The 18,335-nt window shown below is 50.2% G+C and overlaps 1 protein-coding gene across 1 annotated transcript in view; it reads right to left on the reverse strand.

Moving 5' to 3' along the window:
• Positions 1–18,335, reverse strand: part of LOC146816631 (cytochrome P450 2K1-like) — a 434,887-nt gene that overhangs the window by 92,025 nt on the left and 324,527 nt on the right. Inside the window, exon 6 of the mRNA XM_085610510.1 lies at positions 5,572–5,713. Within this exon, the coding sequence (XP_085466636.1) occupies positions 5,572–5,713 (142 nt within the window). The remainder of the gene's footprint in view (positions 1–5,571; positions 5,714–18,335) is intronic.

Raw genomic sequence — 18,335 nt, forward strand, 5'->3', positions numbered from 1 at the left:
TTGGCGGCTCATGATCCCACTCCGTGCCCGAATATGTATGTAGATACGGGGCGTACGGACTGCGCTCCATATACCGTCGGGCGAGTCGCGCTGTGACGCCGGGCAGATCACTTAATCTCCCCGTGCCCGATTATGTATGTAAATAAGGTGCTCATGAACTGCGCGCCAATACCTTCGGATCGAGTTCGCGCTGGGTTTGTGACACTGGGTAAATCAGTGAATATCGCCGTATGATCTCACTCCTGTGCCCAAATATGTGTGTAAATATGGTGCTCATGCACAGAGCTGCTATACCTTCAGGTCGAGTTCACGCGTTATAAAAGTGCTATTTACAGCAAGGGTTGCGCTGTCCGATCCTGACCACACGTGACCACGTGTCCCTCGTCTCCAACCTTTTGCTGAAGGGGGGCTTGGGTCGTGTGTCATTGTTGTTGTTGTCAGCAACAGATAAAGTATCAGCGTGGGGGTAACAGGCATCTGCTCTCCAGCAGCTCCGTGCCATGGGAGCACGCGCGTTGCCCTAATTCTGAGGCCCACCCATAAAGGGGCCGAGTAGCAAAACAAGTAAATATGCTCCATAGGCGGGCCTCTGGCCTTACAGCTGGGTGAAACCACCATCATTTAGAGATAGGCCCAGGTAAAATAGGGCCTTTTCTGGATGTCTAGAGGACTATTGCGGTTGGTGGTATCCCCCACCGGATCCACTGGTCGCGTACTGCAGCTGTGGGAGACTGGGATCTGGGCTTACGGACACGTTTACCGCGCTAGGGGCGCTGCCAGCCAACACAGGGTGCTGCTGTCCCAATAACTGGGGTGTCAGCGGGGCAAACACAAGGGGACATTATGTCAATAGTACATTTGTCACGCCCAGGGTGCACTAAATTTCCACTTCAACGGAGCAGGAATTTGGCACCGCTGGGGATGCTCTGGGTTTGTGGGGGGGGCACCCCCCTGCCACCCTCCTACTGAGGAGCTTGATGGGAGGGGCGAAGTAGGACTTAGTCAATTCTCAATGCTTGAACTTTACTGTCAGCGCGCAATGCTTAAGCCAGACAGATTCCCGAAGCTGGTATACCTAGGGGGTTTCATCACTGAGGGATCTGTAGGGGCATAATTCCCATAAGGAATAAGGGATGGTGGGCAGGGGCAAGAGTCGCCCCTTGCCCATGGTCACGCGCTGGCAGCCAGAAGCACTCCTGTGCTCCAGGTTTAGCAATCTGCGGGGACGGTCCAAAGGTTAAGTAAAACCCTTCTCGCCATAATAGCCTAGCGGGCAGGCCCAGAATTGTGAAGAGGGTAACCTGCCCGCATGGGGGGCGAATAGTTCTTGGCACATCTCCCCAGGCCCAACGGGTCCTTTATTTCAGCAGACCCTATCCGATTGGGATGGCGTCTCGGGCTTTGGGGACATAGATGGGGCCATCTACAACACCAGGAGCTATAGCTCACTGGTAAGTCTTGGGCCTGTGGATATAAGGGATCTCACAGGGTTTGAGTCCAACTAGCTCTGTCGCACTGTCATGAGGTGGCAGAATTTCAAACTCTTCTTTCTGCTATGATGGTTCCCTTCCAGCTAGTTGCAGGAAGCCCTAGATAGGAGAGGTTGCAGGTAAGACTATAGCGGGTTGGTGGGGGGCCCTGGCTGCGACGGTGAGCCGCCTCCAGGGCTGTGGCGGAGTTACAGGGCGATCTGGAAGCAGGCCGGTACAAAGGGTACCTCTGCGCGGCACCATAGGGGGTGCCTGAGCCAAAACCGAGGAGCCTCAAGGGAGGTCCCGGAAGCCGTGTCGGCGCCCCGCTAGTCCTGCGGGCGGTTGTGGGCCTGAACAACCGGGGGCTTGCTATGCGACGCTCCGCCCTGAGGGGGGGGGCGTGAGTATAATTACCAACGGCACGTGATCGTAGAAAGAATCACCTGGAGGGCAGCAACGGCGGGCATCGCTCCCGCGCTGCCCGGCTCATCAGGCGGGCAGGCGACCCAGTTGGTTGCCTGCCCTTGGATCACCCGTAAGATAACCCTCCCATTACATATTCTGGAATTATGTAATAAACCTGCAGCATTGTTACCCAACACCAACTGTCTTGTGTGTGTCATTTGGGTAACCTATTTGGGGGAGGGGGGACAGCGGGGTGCCCCTGGGGGTACTATGCCGCTGACCGCGGCCACCGCAGGGGGCCAATCGGCAGTTGGCGCCTTAGTGCCCCCGGGGCACCGGTCACCCCTCCACACCCCCTCCCACCGGGGGGGGCGGGGACGCAGACCGGAGCCCCCCTCCTCGGGCTTGCCGGAAGTGACGCACAATGCGTGTCACTTCCTGGCCCTGGTGTGAGGGGGAGGTTATTTAGCCTTCCCCCACCCTCCTGGCGACCTCTTTGTCACCCACATCGCCATTTCCCTCCCTACCGCTTACCCGGTGTAGGCATTGGGTGGGGGGGGTTTCTGAGCGTTGTAATGTTTTCTTTTTCGTTGCAGGCTGAGTTACAGGGCGATCTGGAAGCAGGCCGGTACAAAGGGTACCTCTGCGCGGCACCATAGGGGGTGCCTGAGCCAAAACCGAGGAGCCTCAAGGGAGGTCCCGGAAGCCGTGTCGGCGCCCCGCTAGTCCTGCGGGTGGTTGTGGGCCTGAACAACCGGGGGCTTGCTATGCGACGCTCCGCCCCGAGAGGGGGGGCGTGAGTATAATTACCAACGGCACTTGATCGTAGAAAGAATCACCTGGAGGGCAGCAACGGCGGGCATCGCTCCTGCGCTGCCCGGCTCATCAGGTGGGCAGGCGACCCAGTTGGTTGCCTGCCCTTGGATCGCCCGTAAGATAACCCACCCATTACATATTCTGGAATTATGTAATAAACCTGCAGCATTGTTACCCAACACCAACTGTCTTGTGTGTGTCATTTGGGTAACCTATTTGGGGGAGGGGGGACAGCGGGGTGCCCCTGGGGGTACTATGTGTAAAAAAAAAGAAAAAGACGGTTGCTAGCACCGTGCTATGTAGGTGAAGGAAAGACACCGGGCTCTGCACTGAAGACACAAGCAGCCTAAATAAACAAGCAGCGATGGTGTGGAAAGGAACATTTAAACAAAAGAATTCTCCAATACAAGAGATGATGAATGCAAGCTTGATTAGACTGTACTTGGCCGGTGCGCCTGAGCCTTTAATGGAAGTGAGGTATTGGCTGCCTGGACGACTTAGGAGGCAGCAAAGAAGAGTGATGCCAGAGTGAGCCAATGATAAGCAGCAGGCGACAATAAAGTTGGTTTATTGATTACAGCATGGCTTGCATTCAGCGCATGCGCACTGGCTAGGCTTGACCTAAAAATTGCACAACCGATAACAAACCGCTCTGAAATTTAAATATGTGCCACTATCATACTTAATTTATGGAACGTTTGTATTCAAGTTGATATTGCTCTAAATGACTACAACATGTATCGTGAGTATCTGCTGTTTGTGGTGTGCAAAGGGAGCAAGCAATTTTGTTAAATCAAAAAGGAAGAAGCGCTAATTTTGGTGAATTAATGTTTCCAGAATAAGATGCATAATAGATCTCGTCATAAAAGATCACGTTTCTGCGCTCCTTTTTTTCCCCCCAAAAAGTTTTGAACTTATTGCCACACTGCTAGGAATTCACCCTGTGATTGATTTAAAGTGTTTGCTTGCCAGGTGTAATTAGGTAGCAATTTGATTTGCAAATCTGCCGATTTACGCTGGATGCATATGCATGTAAAGTAGTGTTTTTACACTCTGCCAGTTGGAGAGCCCTGTTAGCCCTCCGGTCAGTGCTCGAGATTAGGTTTGGGCACACGGGTGAATGGGCATGAGGTGGGCTCATTTCTGTGTTTGTGGTGGCTGGTTTCTTACTGGGGCTTGCATGGCAACCAGCGGCGGCTCTCCCCAATTGCGGAGGAGCATTGCCCCCCCCCCCAAAATGGCAGGAAAGGACAAATAAAATGACACTTGTTTCATTTCTCCTTTCCTGCTGAGTCTTGTGGGTGGGGCCTGAGGGGATGACTGCACAGAGGGGAGAGGTAATGCACTCCTTTCACTGTGTATAATGGTTTGGCTGGCCATCTCAGGCTGGCCAAACCCTCATGCTCAGTTAAGCTCTCTCCAACCCCAGCTCCATTGCTGGGGTTGTAGAAAGCAGGCACAGACTCCCAGTCTGTCCTGGAGTGCTAATCGAGAGCACTCAGGCCAATCCTGAAGCTGCTCTCATGCGAGAGCAGCTTCAGGATTGGCCGCAGGGCAGGCTGGGAGCCTGTGCCTGAAAAAGAGACGCAGAAGAGCACAAAGCTGGATGCAGCCAGCTGAAGGGAAGGCTTTTTCACAAATTATTATTATTTAAAATTTTGCCACCCTCCCTTCACGACCCCTGTGCCACCCCCACCTCCCCACCCACCCAGCCACTCATAGCAGACAACAGCCGCTACTGATGGCGGCCCAGGGCTGAGGCGGGAGGCATGGCTTTGTGATCTGTCTTAAATTATCTTTTTTTGCATTGGTGGAAACTGGCCAGCTGCGTGTTTAGTGTTTCTGACCCACGGACACTAAAGATAAGGAGGTTGGGTTGGGATACATGTTTATGAACAAAGCCCTGCCTTGTTGGGGTAGTTTGTATGAAGGTGTTTTGGTCGTGCCCCCGGATGTCAGCTTTTGATGCCTGTGTCGCCAGCACGGAAGTTGCCGGCAGAATGAAATTCAACTTCCGTTTAGCTTCCAATTACAAAAGTCCAACACGGGTGACCAAGACACAGCATAGCCTACAGCTGGCTGCTGAAGAGAAACTAATATTCACAACGCTGAGGGAAGGCGGTGAAAGGTAGTACATGCTCTCCAAGCTCGCGACGTTGGTAGGTGTGGAGTGCAGCGCAGCCAGCTTCACTCCATACAAGTTAAATGCATAAAAACAAGATGGCTGACACTGCTTTGAAATGAATAATGAGAATGCATTTTAATTGTACGTTCCAAAGGAGTGCCAGCCATGTTGTATGCTGATAGCCAAGAACATAGTGTAAGGGCTAGAGCAGCCACCCTTGAAACTGGAAAACTGGGTTCCAGCCTCAGCAAGAGGCTCAAAATCCTGAGACTGGGCAAATCACTTTCACTTAATCTCTCATGCATGGAATGTATCCATCAGAAATAGAACTGGTGCTTGTGTATCGCAAACCCCAAAACACGCTGTGCAGGGGAAACTAAACAAGCACACTTGAAATTTGTTCACAGGGAGATTATGTGTACAAAACAAAATAAATCCCAGAAAAGTGGATGGATACAGTATTTGGGACATGGGACACTGATAAGAGAAACACACAGAGGAACAACAGGCAGTAGAATGCTACAGCCAACAGAAATGGAGGGATAGTAAATGGCAAGCACACACACCAATGAAAGGTAAGCCGGGTTGTAAACCCCTTTTAAGATATATTAAACACAATAGAGTTGACAAGCACAGGTGCTGTGCAGGCAAAACCTAAAAAACAAAAGCAATTAGCCATTGTATGTTTTTATGTATAGACACTAGTTTGAAAAAGGTGAGTACAAAGTCAGTATTGCATTTTAAATTCCTTACTTTGAATATCAGGGTATTTCATCATAAATAACATCCCCCAGCGAAGAGATGTGGAAGTGGTCTCCATTCCAGCTGCAAACAGATTTCTCACAACGCATTTTAAGTTCTTATCATGGAAGTATGTGTCCGGATTAGACATTTCCTAGGAAGAGAAAGTATGTGTTAAATTGTTATATATTTAATAGTCACTAGTAATTGCCGGTGTTGACATCTTCCTACAACAGTTAGAACTAGTCTCCTTAATGTGAAAACTATTTCTAAAGTCACAGGAATATATGTGATTGGTGGCTGTTGTTATATTGTTAATAATACGATCTTATCAAGTCCATTGTATCCAAATTTCTAATTAAGCAATCGCATTGATTTGTAAATGTAGTGCTTCAGCCAGTGGTAAAAAAATGCAAAAAGAACAATTGATGGACAGAATGTAGAGCAATGTCATACATTCACCCCAGTACAGAGATCCCGGCCTAAATCCATCGTTTTTTTGCTCACCTTGACATTCCAGTTTGGACCTAGTCATATGCAAATCAGTCTTGACCCTGCACCCAAAGGAAACAGTCTAGCCCAAACTGCCAGGCCAGGTCCTCCCTGGACAGGAAACAAGCATCCTAGGACCGGTTTCGGGCTTTCAGCCCTCATCAGCCAAGATAGCTTAACTCCAGTGGCATGGAGAGCATGGGACCCATGCCTGGGCATACCCGACCCACTCGGGGTGACAAATGCAAAAAGAACAATTGATGGACAGAATGCAGAGCTATAGCATACATTTACTCCAGTACAGAGATATGTGCCTAAATCCATCATTGTTTTGCTCACCATGCCATTCCAGTTTGGACCCAGCCATATGCAAATCAGTCTTGACCTTGCACCCAATGGGAACAGTCCAGCCCGAACTGCCAGGCCAGGTCCTCTCTGGACAGGAAACAAGCATCATAGGACCAGTTTAGGGCTTTCAACCCTCATCAGCCAGGATAGCTTGACTCCAGTGGCATTGGGAGCACGGGACCCACCAGACGGCATACCAGTCCCACTCGGGGTGACAAATGCAAAAAGAACATTTGATGGACAGAATGCAGAGCAATGTCATACATTCAACCCAGTACAGAGATCTGGGGCTAAATCCATTGTTTTTTCGCTCACCATGCCATTTGAGTTTGGACCCAGCCATATGCAAATCAATCTTGACCCTGCACCCAATGGAATCAGTCTTGCCCAAACTGCCAGGCCAGGTCCTCCCTGGACAGGAAACAAGAATCCTAGGACCGGTTTCGAGCTTTCAGCACTCATCAGCCAGGATAGCTTGACTCCAGTGGCATGGAGAGCACGGGACCCACGTCTGGGAATACCCGTCTCACTCAGGGTGACAAATGCAAAAAGAACATTTAATGGACAGAATGCAGAGCTATGTCATACATTCACCCCAGGACAGATATTTGGGCCTAAATCCATCGTTTTTTTGCTCACCATGCCATTCCAGCTTGGACCCAGCCAGATGAAAATCAGTCTTGACACTGCACCCAATGGGAACAGTCCAGCCCGAACTGCCAGGCCAGGTCCTCCCTGGACTGAAAACAGGCATCCTAGGAAAGGTTTAGGGCTTTCAGCCCTCATCAGCCAGGATAGCTTGACTCTAGTGGTATAGAGAGCACCGGACCCACGTCTGGGTATACCCGTCCCACTCGGGGTTACAAATGCAAAAAGAACATTTAATGGATAGAATGCAGAGCTATGTCACATATTCACCCCAGTAGAGAGATCTGGGCCTAAATCCATCATTGTTTTGCTCACCATGCCATTCCAGTTTGGACCCAGCCATATGCAAATCAGTCTTGACCCTGCACCCAATTGGAACAGTCCAGCCCGAACTGCCAGGCCAGGTCCTCCCTGCACTGGAAACAAGCATCCTAGGACTGGTTTCGGTCTTTCAGGACTCATCAGCCAGGATAGCTTGACTCCAGTGGCATAGAGAGCAAGGGACCCACCAGACGGCATACCCGTCCCACTCGATTTGACAAATGCAAAAAGAACAATTGATGGAAAGAATGCAGAGCTATGTCATACATTCACTCCAGTACAGAGATCTGTGCCTAAATCCATCTTTTTTTTCTCACCATGCCATTCCAGTTTGGACCCAACCATATGCAAATAAGTCTTGACCCTGCACCCAATGGGAACAGTCCAGCCCGAACTGCCAGGCCAGGTTTTCCCTGGACAGGAAACACACATCCTAGTGCCGGTTTCCGGCTTTCAGCCCTCATCAGCCAGGATAGCTTGACGCCAGTGGTATGGAGAGCACGGGACCCACGTCTCGGCATACCCGTCCCACTCGGGGTGACAAATGAAAAAAGAAAATTTGATGGACAGAATGCAGAGCAATGTCATACATTCACCCTAGTACAGAGATCTGGGCTTAAATCCATCGTTTTTTGCTCACCATGACATTCCTGTTTGGACACAGCCATATGCAAATCAGTCTTGACCCTGCACCCAATAGGAACAGCCCAGCCCGAACTGCCAGGCCAAGCCAGGCCCTCCCTGGACTGGAAACAAGCATCCTAGGAAAGGTTTAGGGCTTTCACCCCTCATCAGCCAGGATAGCTGGACTCCAGTGGCATGGAGAGCACGGGACCCAAGTCTGGGCATACCCATCCAACTCGGGGTGACAAATGCAAAAAGAACTATTGATGTACAGAATGCAGAACAATGTCATACTTTCACCCCAGGACAGAGATCTGGGCTTAAATCCATCGTTTTTTGCTCACCATGACATTCCTGTTTGGACACAGCCATATGCAAATCAGTCTTGACCCTGCACCCAATAGGAACAGCCCAGCCCGAACTGCCAGGCCAAGCCAGGCCCTCCCTGGACTGGAAACAAGCATCCTAGGAAAGGTTTAGGGCTTTCACCCCTCATCAGCCAGGATAGCTGGACTCCAGTGGCATGGAGAGCACGGGACCCAAGTCTGGGCATACCCATCCCACTCGGGGTGACAAATGCAAAAAGAACTATTGATGTACAGAATGCAGAACAATGTCATACTTTCACCCCAGGACAGAGATATGGGCTTAAATCCATCGTTTTTTGCTCACCATGATATTCCTGTTTGGACACAGCCATATGCAAATCAGTCTTGACCCTGCACCCAATGGGAACAGTCCAGCCCGAACTACCAGGCCAGGTTCTCCCTGAACTGCAAACAAGGATCCTAGGACCGGTTTCGGGCTTATAGACCTAATCAGCCAGGATAGCTTGACTCCAGTGGCATGGAGAGCACGGGACCCATGTTTGAGCATACCCGTCTCACTCGTTGTGACAAATACAAAAAGAACAATTGATGGACAGAATGCAGAGCAATGTCATACATTCACCCCAGTACAGAGATCTCAGCCTAAATCCATCGTTTTTTAGCTCACAATGCCATTCCAGTTTGAACACAGCCATATGCAAATCAGTCTTGACCCTGCACCCAATGGGAACAGTCCAGCCCGAACTGCCAGGCCAGTTCCAACCTGGACTGGAAACAAGCATCAAAAGAATGGTTTAGGGCTTTCAGCCCTCATCAGCCAGGATAGCTGGACTCCAGTGGCATGGAGAGCACGGGACCCATGTTTGAGCATACCCGTCTCACTCGTTGTGACAAATGGAAAAATAACTATTGATGAACAGAATGCAGAACAATGTCATACATTCACCCCAGTACAGAGATCTGTGCCTAAATCCATCTTTTTTTGCTCACCATGCCATTCCAGTTTGGACCCAGCCATATGCAAATCAGTCTTGACCCTGCACCCAATGGGAACAGTCCAGCCTGAACTACCAGGCCAGGTCCTCCCTGGACAGGAAACAAGCATCCTAGGACCGGTTTCGGGCTTTCAGCTCTAATCAGCCAGGATAGCTTGATTCCAGTGGCATGGGAGCACGGAACCCATGTTTGAGCATATTCGTCTCACTCGTTGTGACAAATGCAAAAAGGAACAATTGATGGACAGAATGCAGACTAATGTCATACATTCACCCCAGTACAGAGATCTCGGCCTAAATCCATAGTTTTTTTAGCTCACCATGCCATTCCAGTTTGAACCCAGCCATATGTAAATCAGTCTTGACTCTGCACCCAATGGGAACAGTCCAGCCGGAACTGCCAGGCCAGGTCCTCCCTGGACCGGAAACAAGCATCCTAGGACCGGTTTCGGACTTTCAGCCCTCATCAGCCAGGATAGCTTTTCTCCAGTGGCATGGAGTGCATGGGAGCCACGTCTGAGCATACCCATCCCACTCGGGGTGACAAATGCAAAAAGAACAATTGATAGACAGAATGCAGAGCTATGTCATACATTCACTCCAGTACAGAGATCTGTGCTTAAGTCCATCTTTTTTTGCTCACCATGCCATTCCAGTTTGGACCCAGCCATATGCAAATCAGTCTTGACCCTGCACCCAATGGGAACAGTCCAGCCTGAACTGCCAGGCCAGGACCTCCCTGGACTGGAAACAAGCATCCTAGGACCGGTTTCGGGCTTTCAGCCCTCATCAGCCAGGATAGCTTGACTCCATTGGGGTGGAAAGCACAGTACCCATGGCTGAGCATACCTGTCTCACTCGTGGTGACAAAGGCAAAAAGAACAATTGATGGACAGAATGCAGGGCAATGTCATACATTCACCCCAGTACAGAGATCTGTGCTTAAATCCATCTTTTTTTATCTCACCATGCCATTCCAGTTTGAACCCAGCCATATGCAAATCAGTCTTGACCCTGCACCCAATGGGAACAGTCCAGCCCGAAACGCCAGGCCAGGTCCTCCCTGGACTGGAAACAAGCATCCTAGGACCGGTTTCGGGCTTTCACCCATCTTCAGCCAGGATAGCTTGATTCCAGTGGCATGGAGAGCACGGGACCCACGTCTGGGCCTACCCGTCCCACTCAGGGTGACAAATGCAAAAAGAACATTTGATAGACCGAATGCAGGGCAATGTCATACATTCACCCCAGTACAGAGATTTGGGCCTAAATCCATCGTTTTTTTTAGCTCACCATGCCATTCCAGTTTGAACCCAGCCATATGCAAATCAGTCTTGACCCTGCACCCAATGGGAACAGTCCAGCCCGAACTACCAGGCCAGGTCCTCCCTGGACTGCAAACAAGCATCCTAGGACCGGTTTTGGGCTTTGAGCCCTAATCAGCCAGGATAGCTTGACTCCAGTGGCATGGAGAGCACGGGACACATGTTTGAGCATATTCGTCTCACTCGTTGTGACAAATGCAAAAAGGAACAATTGATGGACTTAATGCAGAGAAATGTCATACATTCACCCCAGTACAGAGATCTCGGCCTAAATCCATCGTTTTTTAGCTCACCATGCCATTCCAGTTGGAACCCAGCTATATGCAAATCAGTCTTGACCCTGCACCCAATTGGAACAGCCCAGCCCGAACTACAAGGCCAGGTCCTCCCTGGACAAGAACTAAGCATCCTAGGACCGGTTTCGGGCTTTCAGCCCTCATCAGCTAGGATAGCTTGACTCCAGTGGCATGGAGAGCACGGGACCCACGTCTGGGCCTACCTGTCCCACTCGGGGTGACAAATGCAAAAAGAACATTTGATGGACCGAATGCAGAGCAATGTCATCCATTCACCCCAGTACAGAGATCTGGGCCTAAATCCATCGTTTTTTTAGCTCAAAATGCCATTCCAGTTTGAACCCAGCCATATGCAAATCAGTCTTGACCCTGCACCCAATGGGAACAGTCCAGCCCGAACTACCAGGCCAGGTCCTCCCTGGACTGCAAACAAGCATCCTAGGACCGGTTTTGGGCTTTGAGCCCTAATCAGCCAGGATAGCTTGACTTCAGTGGCATGGAGAGCTTGGAACACATGTTTGAGCATATTCGTCTCACTCGTTGTGACAAATGCAAAAAGGAACAATTGATGGACAGAATGCAGAGCACTGTCATACATTCACCCCAGTACAGAGATCTCGGCCTAAATCCATCGTTTTTTTAGCTCACCATGCCATTCCAGTTTGAACCCAGCCATATGCAAATCAGTCTTGACCCTGCACCCAATGGGAACAGCCAAACCTGAACTGCCAGGCCAGGCCCTTCTTGGACTGGAAACAAGCATCCTAGGAAAGGTTTAGGGCTTTCAGCCCTCATCAGCCAGGATAGCTGAACTCCAGTGGCATGGAGAGCACGGGACCCACGTCTGAGCATACCCGTCCCACTTGGGGTGACAAATGCAAAAAGAACTATTGATGTACAGAATGCAGAAAAATGTCATATATTCACCCCAGTACAGAGATCTGTGCCTAAATCTATCTTTTTTTGCTCACCATGCCATTCCAGTTTTGACCCAGCCATGTGCAAATCAGTCTTGACCCTGCACCCAATGGGAACAGTCCAGCCCGAATTGCCAGGCCAGGTCCTCCCTGGACCGGAAACAAGCATCCTAGGACCGGTTTCGGACTTTCAGCCCTCATCAGCCAGGATAGCTTTTCTCCAGTGGCATGGAGTGCACAGGACCCACATCTGAGCATACCCATCCCACTCGGGGTGACAAATGCAAAAAGAACAATTGATGGACAGAATGCAGAGCTATGTCATACATTCACTCCAGTACAGAGATCTGTGCCTAAATCCATCTTTTTTTGCTCACCATGCCATTCCAGTTTGGACCCAGCCATATGCAAATTAGTCTTGACCCTGCACCCAATGGGAACCATCCAGCCCGAACTGCCAGGCCAGGACCTCCCTGGACTGGAAACAAGCATCCTAGGAGCGGTTTCGGGCTTTCAGCCCTCATCAGCCAGGATAGCTTTACTCCAGTGGGGTGGAAAGCACAGTACCCATGTCTGAGAATACCCGTCGCCCACTCGTGGTGACAAATGCAAAAAGAACAATTGATGGACAGAATGCAGAGCAATGTCATACATTCACCCCAGTACAGAGATCTCGGCCTAAATCCATCGTTTTTATCTCACCATGCCATTCCAGTTTGAACCCAGCAATATGCAAATCAGTCTAGACCCTGCACCCAATGGGAACAGTCCAGCCCGAACTGCCAGGCCAGGTCCTCCCTGGACTGGAAACAAGCATCCTAGGACCGGTTTCGGGCTTTCACCCGTCATCAGCCAGGATAGCTTGATTCCAGTGGCATGGAGAGCACGGGACCCACGTCTGGGCCTACCCGTCCCACTCGGGGTGACAAATGCAAAAAGAACATTTGATGGACAGAATGCAGACCTATGTCATACATTCACCCCAGTACAGAGATCTGGGCCTAAATCCATTGTTCTTTAGCTCACCATGCCATTCCTGTTTGAACCCAGCCATATCCAAATCAGTCTTGACCCTGCACCCAATGGGAACAGCCCAGCCCGAACTGCCAGGCCAGGTCCTCCCAGGACAGGAAACAAGAATCCTAGGACCGTTTTCAGGCTTTCAGCCCTCATCAGACAGGATAGCTTGACTCCAGTGGCATGGAGAGCACGGGACCCATGTCTGAGCATACCCGTCGTACTCGTGGTGACAAATGCAAAAAGAACAATTGATGGACAGAATGCAGAGCAATGTCATACATTCACCCCAGTACAGAGATCTTGGCCTAAATCCATCGTTTTTTAGCTCACCATGCCATTCCAATTTGAACCCAGCTATATGCAAATCAGTCTTGACCCTGCACCCAATGGGAAAAGTCCAGCCCGACCTGCCAGGCCAGTTTCTTCCTGGACTGAAAGCAAGCATCCTAGGAAAGGTTGAGGGCTTTCAGCCCTCATCAGCCAGGATAGCTGGACTCCAGTGGCATGGAGAGCACAAACCCACGTCTGAGCATACCCTTCCCACTCGGGGTGACAAATGCAAAAAGAACTATTGATGTACAGAATGCAGAACAATGTCATACATTCACCGCAGGACAGATATCTGGGCCTAAATCCATCCTTTTTTTGCACACCATGCCATTCCTGTTTGTACATAGCCATATGCAAATCAGTCTTGACCCTGCACCTAATGGGAACAGTCCAACCCGAACTGCCAGGCCAGGTCCTCCCTGGACAGGAAACAAGCATCCTCGGACTGGTTTCGGGCTTTCATCCCTCATCAGCTAGGATATCTTTTCTCCAGTGGCATTGAGAGCACGGGACCCACTTCTGGGCATACCCTTCCCACTCGGGGTGACAAATGCAAAAAGAACAATTGATGGATAGAATGCAGAGCTATGTCACACATTCACTCCAGTACAGAGATCTGTGCGTAAATCCATCTTTTTTTGCTCACCATGTCATTCCAGTTTTGACCCAGTCATATGCAAATCAGTCTTGACCCTGCACCCAAAGGGAACAGCATCCTAGGACCGGTATCGGGCTTTCAGCCCTCATCAGCCAGGATAGCTTGACTACAGTTGGGTGGAGAGCACAGTACCCATGTCTGAGCATACCCGTCCCACTCGTGGTGACAAATGCAAAAAGAACAATTGATGGACAGAATGCAGAGCAATGTCATACATTCACCCCAGTACAGAGATCTCGGACTAAGTCCATCGTTTTTTAGCTCACCATGCCATTCGAGTTTAAACCCAGCCATATGCAAATCAGTCTTGACCCTGCACCCAATGGGAACAGTCCAGCCCGAAGTGCCAGGCCAGGTCCTCCCTGAACTGGAAACAAGCATCATAGGAAAGGTTTAGTGCTTTCAGCCCTCATCAGGCAGCATACTTGGATTCCAGTGGCATGGAGAGCACGAGACCCACGTCTGAGCATACCCGTCCCACTCGGGGTGACAAATGCAAAAAGAGCTATTGATGTACAGAATGCAGAACAATGTCATACATTCATCCCAGGACAGAGATCTTGGCCTAAATCCATCGTTTTTTTGCTCACCATGCCATTCCTGTTTGGACACAGCCATATGCAAATCAGTCTTGACCCTGCACCCAATGGGAGCAGTCCAGCCAAAACTGCCAGACCAGGTCCTCTCTGGACAGGAAACAAGCATCATAGCAAAGGTTTAGTGGTTTCAGCCCTCATCAGGCAGCATACCTGGATTCCAGTGGCATGGAGAGCACGAGACCCACATCTGGGCATACCCATCCCACTCGGGGTAACAAATGCAAAAAGAACAATTGATGGAAAGAATGCAAAGCAATGTCATACATTCACCCCAGTACAGAGATCTGGGCCTAAATCCATCATTTTTTAGCTCACCATGCCATTCCAGTTTAACCTCAGCCATATTAAAATCAGTCTTGACCCTTCACCCAATGGGAACAGCCCGACCTGCCAGGCCAGGTCCTCCCTGGACAGGAAACAAGCATCCTAGGACCGGTTTCGGGCTTTAAGCCCTCATCAGCCAGGATAGCTGGACTCCAGTGGCATGGAGTGCACGGGACCCATGTCTGAGCATACCCATCCCACTCGGGGTGACAAATGCAAAAAGAACAATTGATGGACAGAATGCAGAGCTGTATCATACATTCACTCCAGTACAGAGATCTGTGCCTAAATCCATTTTTTTTGCTCACAATACCATTCCAGTTTGAAATATGCAAATCAGTCTGAATCCTTTTGCCAATTGCAAAAGTCCAGCCCGAACTGCCAGGCCAGGTCCTCCCTGGACAGGAAACAAGCATCCTAGGACCGGTTTCGGGCTTTAAGCCCTCATCAGCCAGGATAGCTTGATTCCAGTGGCATGGAGACCACGGGACCCACGTCTGGGCATACCCGTCCCACTCGTGGTGACTAATGCAAAAAGAACTATTGATGTACAGAATGCAGAACAATGTCATACATTCACCCCAGTACAGAGATCTGGGCCTAAATCCAACGTTTTTTAGCTCACCATGCCATTCCAGTTTGATCCCAGCCATATGCAAATCAGTCTTGACCCTGCACCCAATGGGAACAGCCCAGTCCGAACTGCAAGGCACGGTCCTCCCTGGACAGGAAACAAGCATCATAGGAAAGGTTTAGTGCTTTCAGCCCTCATCAGGCAGCATACCTGGATTCCAGTGGCATGGAGAGCACGAGACCCACGTCTGAGCATACCCGTCCTACTCGGGTGACAAATGCAAAAAGAACTATTGATGTACAGAATGCAGAACAATGTCATACATTCACCCCAGGACAGACATCTTGGCCTAAATCCATCGTTTTTTTGCTCACCATGCCATTCCTGTTTGGACACAGCCATATGCATATCAGTCTTGATCCTGCACCCAATGGGAACAGTCCAGCCCGAACTGCCAGACCAGGTCCTCCCTGGACAAGAAACAAACATCCTAGGACCGGTTTCGGGCTTTCAGCCCTCATCAGCCAGGATAGCTTTTCTCCAGTGGCATGGAGAGCACGGGACCCACGTCTGGGCATACCTGTCCCACTCGGGGTGACAAATGCAAAAAGAACAATTGATGGACAGAATGCAGAGCTATGTCATACATTCACTCCAGTACAGAGATCTGTGCCTAAATCCATCTTTTTTGCTCACTATACCATTCCAGTTTGAACCTAGCCATATGCAAATCAGTCTGAATCCTGTGGCCAATAGCAAAAGTCCAGCCCGAACTGCCAGGCCAGGTCCTCCCTGGACTGGAACCAAGCATCCTAGGACCGGTTTCAAGCTTTCACCCCTCTTCAGCCAGGATAGCTTGATTCTAGTGGCATGGAGACCACGGGACCCACGCCTGGGCAAACCCATCCCACTCGGGGTGACAAATGCAAAAAGAGCTATTGATGTACAGAATGCAGAACAATGTCATACATTCATCCCAGGACAGAGATCTTGGCCTAAATCCATCGTTTTTTTGCTCACCATGCCATTCCTGTTTGGACACAGCCATATGCAAATCAGTCTTGACCCTGCACCCAATGGGAGCAGTCCAGCCAAAACTGCCAGACCAGGTCCTCTCTGGACAGGAAACAAGCATCATAGCAAAGGTTTAGTGGTTTCAGCCCTCATCAGGCAGCATACCTGGATTCCAGTGGCATGGAGAGCACGAGACCCACATCTGGGCATACCCATCCCACTCGGGGTGACAAATGCAAAAAGAACAATTGATGGAAAGAATGCAAAGCAATGTCATACATTCACCCCAGTACAGAGATCTGGGCCTAAATCCATCATTTTTTAGCTCACCATGCCATTCCAGTTTAACCTCAGCCATATTAAAATCAGTCTTGACCCTTCACCCAATGGGAACAGCCCGACCTGCCAGGCCAGGTCCTCCCTGGACAGGAAACAAGCATCCTAGGACCGGTTTCGGGCTTTAAGCCCTCATCAGCCAGGATAGCTTGACTCCAGTGGCATGGAGAGCACGGGACCCATGTCTGAGCATACCCATCCCACTCGGGGTGACAAATGCAAAAAGAACAATTGATGGACAGAATGCAGAGCTGTATCATACATTCACTCCAGTACAGAGATCTGTGCCTAAATCCATCTTTTTTGCTCACAATACCATTCCAGTTTGAACCCAGCCATATTCAAATCAGTCTGAATCCTGTTGCCAATTGCAAAAGTCCAGCCCGAACTGCCAGGCCAGGTCCTCCCTGGACTGGAACCAAGCATCCTAGGATCGGTATCGGGCTTTCACCCCGCTTCGGCCGGGATAGCTTGATTCCAGTGGCATGGAGACCACGGGACCCACGTTTGGGCATACCCATCCCACTCGGGGTGACTAATGCAAAAAGAACTATTGATGTACAGAATGCAGAACAATGTCATACATTCACCCCAGTACAGAGATCTGGGCCTAAATCCAACGTTTTTTAGCTCACCATGCCATTCCAGTTTGAACCCAGCCATATGCAAATCAGTCTTGACCCTGCACCCAATGGGAACAGCCCAGTCTGAACTGCAAGGCCCGGTCTTCCCTGGACAGGAAACAAGCATCCTAGGACCGATTTCGGGCTTTCAGCCCTCATCAGCCTGGATAGCTTGACTCCAGTGGCATGGAGAGCACGGGACCCATGTCTGAGCATACCCGTCCCACTTGTGGTGACAAATGCAAAAAGAACAATTGATGGAAAGAATGCAGAGCAATGTTATACATTCACCCCAGTACAGAGATCTCGGCCTAAATCCATCGTTTTTTAGCTCACCATGCCATTCTAGTTTGAACCCAGCCATATGCAAATCAGCCTTGACCCTGTACCCAATGGGAACAGTCCAGCCCGAACTGCCAGGCCAGGTCCTCCCTGGACTGGAAACAAGCATCATAGGAAAGGTTTAGTGCTTTCAGCCCTCATCAGGCAGCATACCTGGATTCCAGTGGCATGGAGAGGACGAGACCCACGTCTCAGCATACCCGTCCCACTCGGGTGACAAATGCAAAAAGAACTATTGATGTACAGAATGCAGAACAATGTCATACATTCACCCCAGGACAGATATCTTGGCCTAAATCCATCGTTTTTTTTGCTCACCATGCCATTCCTGTTTGGACACAGCCATTTGCAAATCAGTCTTGACCCTGCACCCAATGGGAACAGTCCAGCCCGAACTGCCATGCCAGGTCCTCCCTGGACAGGAAACAAACATCCTAGGACCGGTTTTGGGCTTTCAGCCCTCATCAGCCAGGATAGCTTTCCTCCAGTGGCATGGAGAGCACGGGACCCACGTCTGGGCAAACCCATCCCACTCGGGGTGACAAATGCAAAAAGAACAATTGATGGAAAGAATGCAGAGCAATGTCATACATTCACCCCAGTACAGAGATCTGGGCCTAAATCCAACGTTTTTTAGCTCACCATGCCATTCCAGTTTGAA

The sequence above is a fragment of the Triturus cristatus genome, chromosome 6 (genome assembly GCF_964204655.1).
Source record: "Triturus cristatus chromosome 6, aTriCri1.1, whole genome shotgun sequence".
NCBI lineage: Eukaryota > Metazoa > Chordata > Amphibia > Caudata > Salamandridae > Triturus > Triturus cristatus.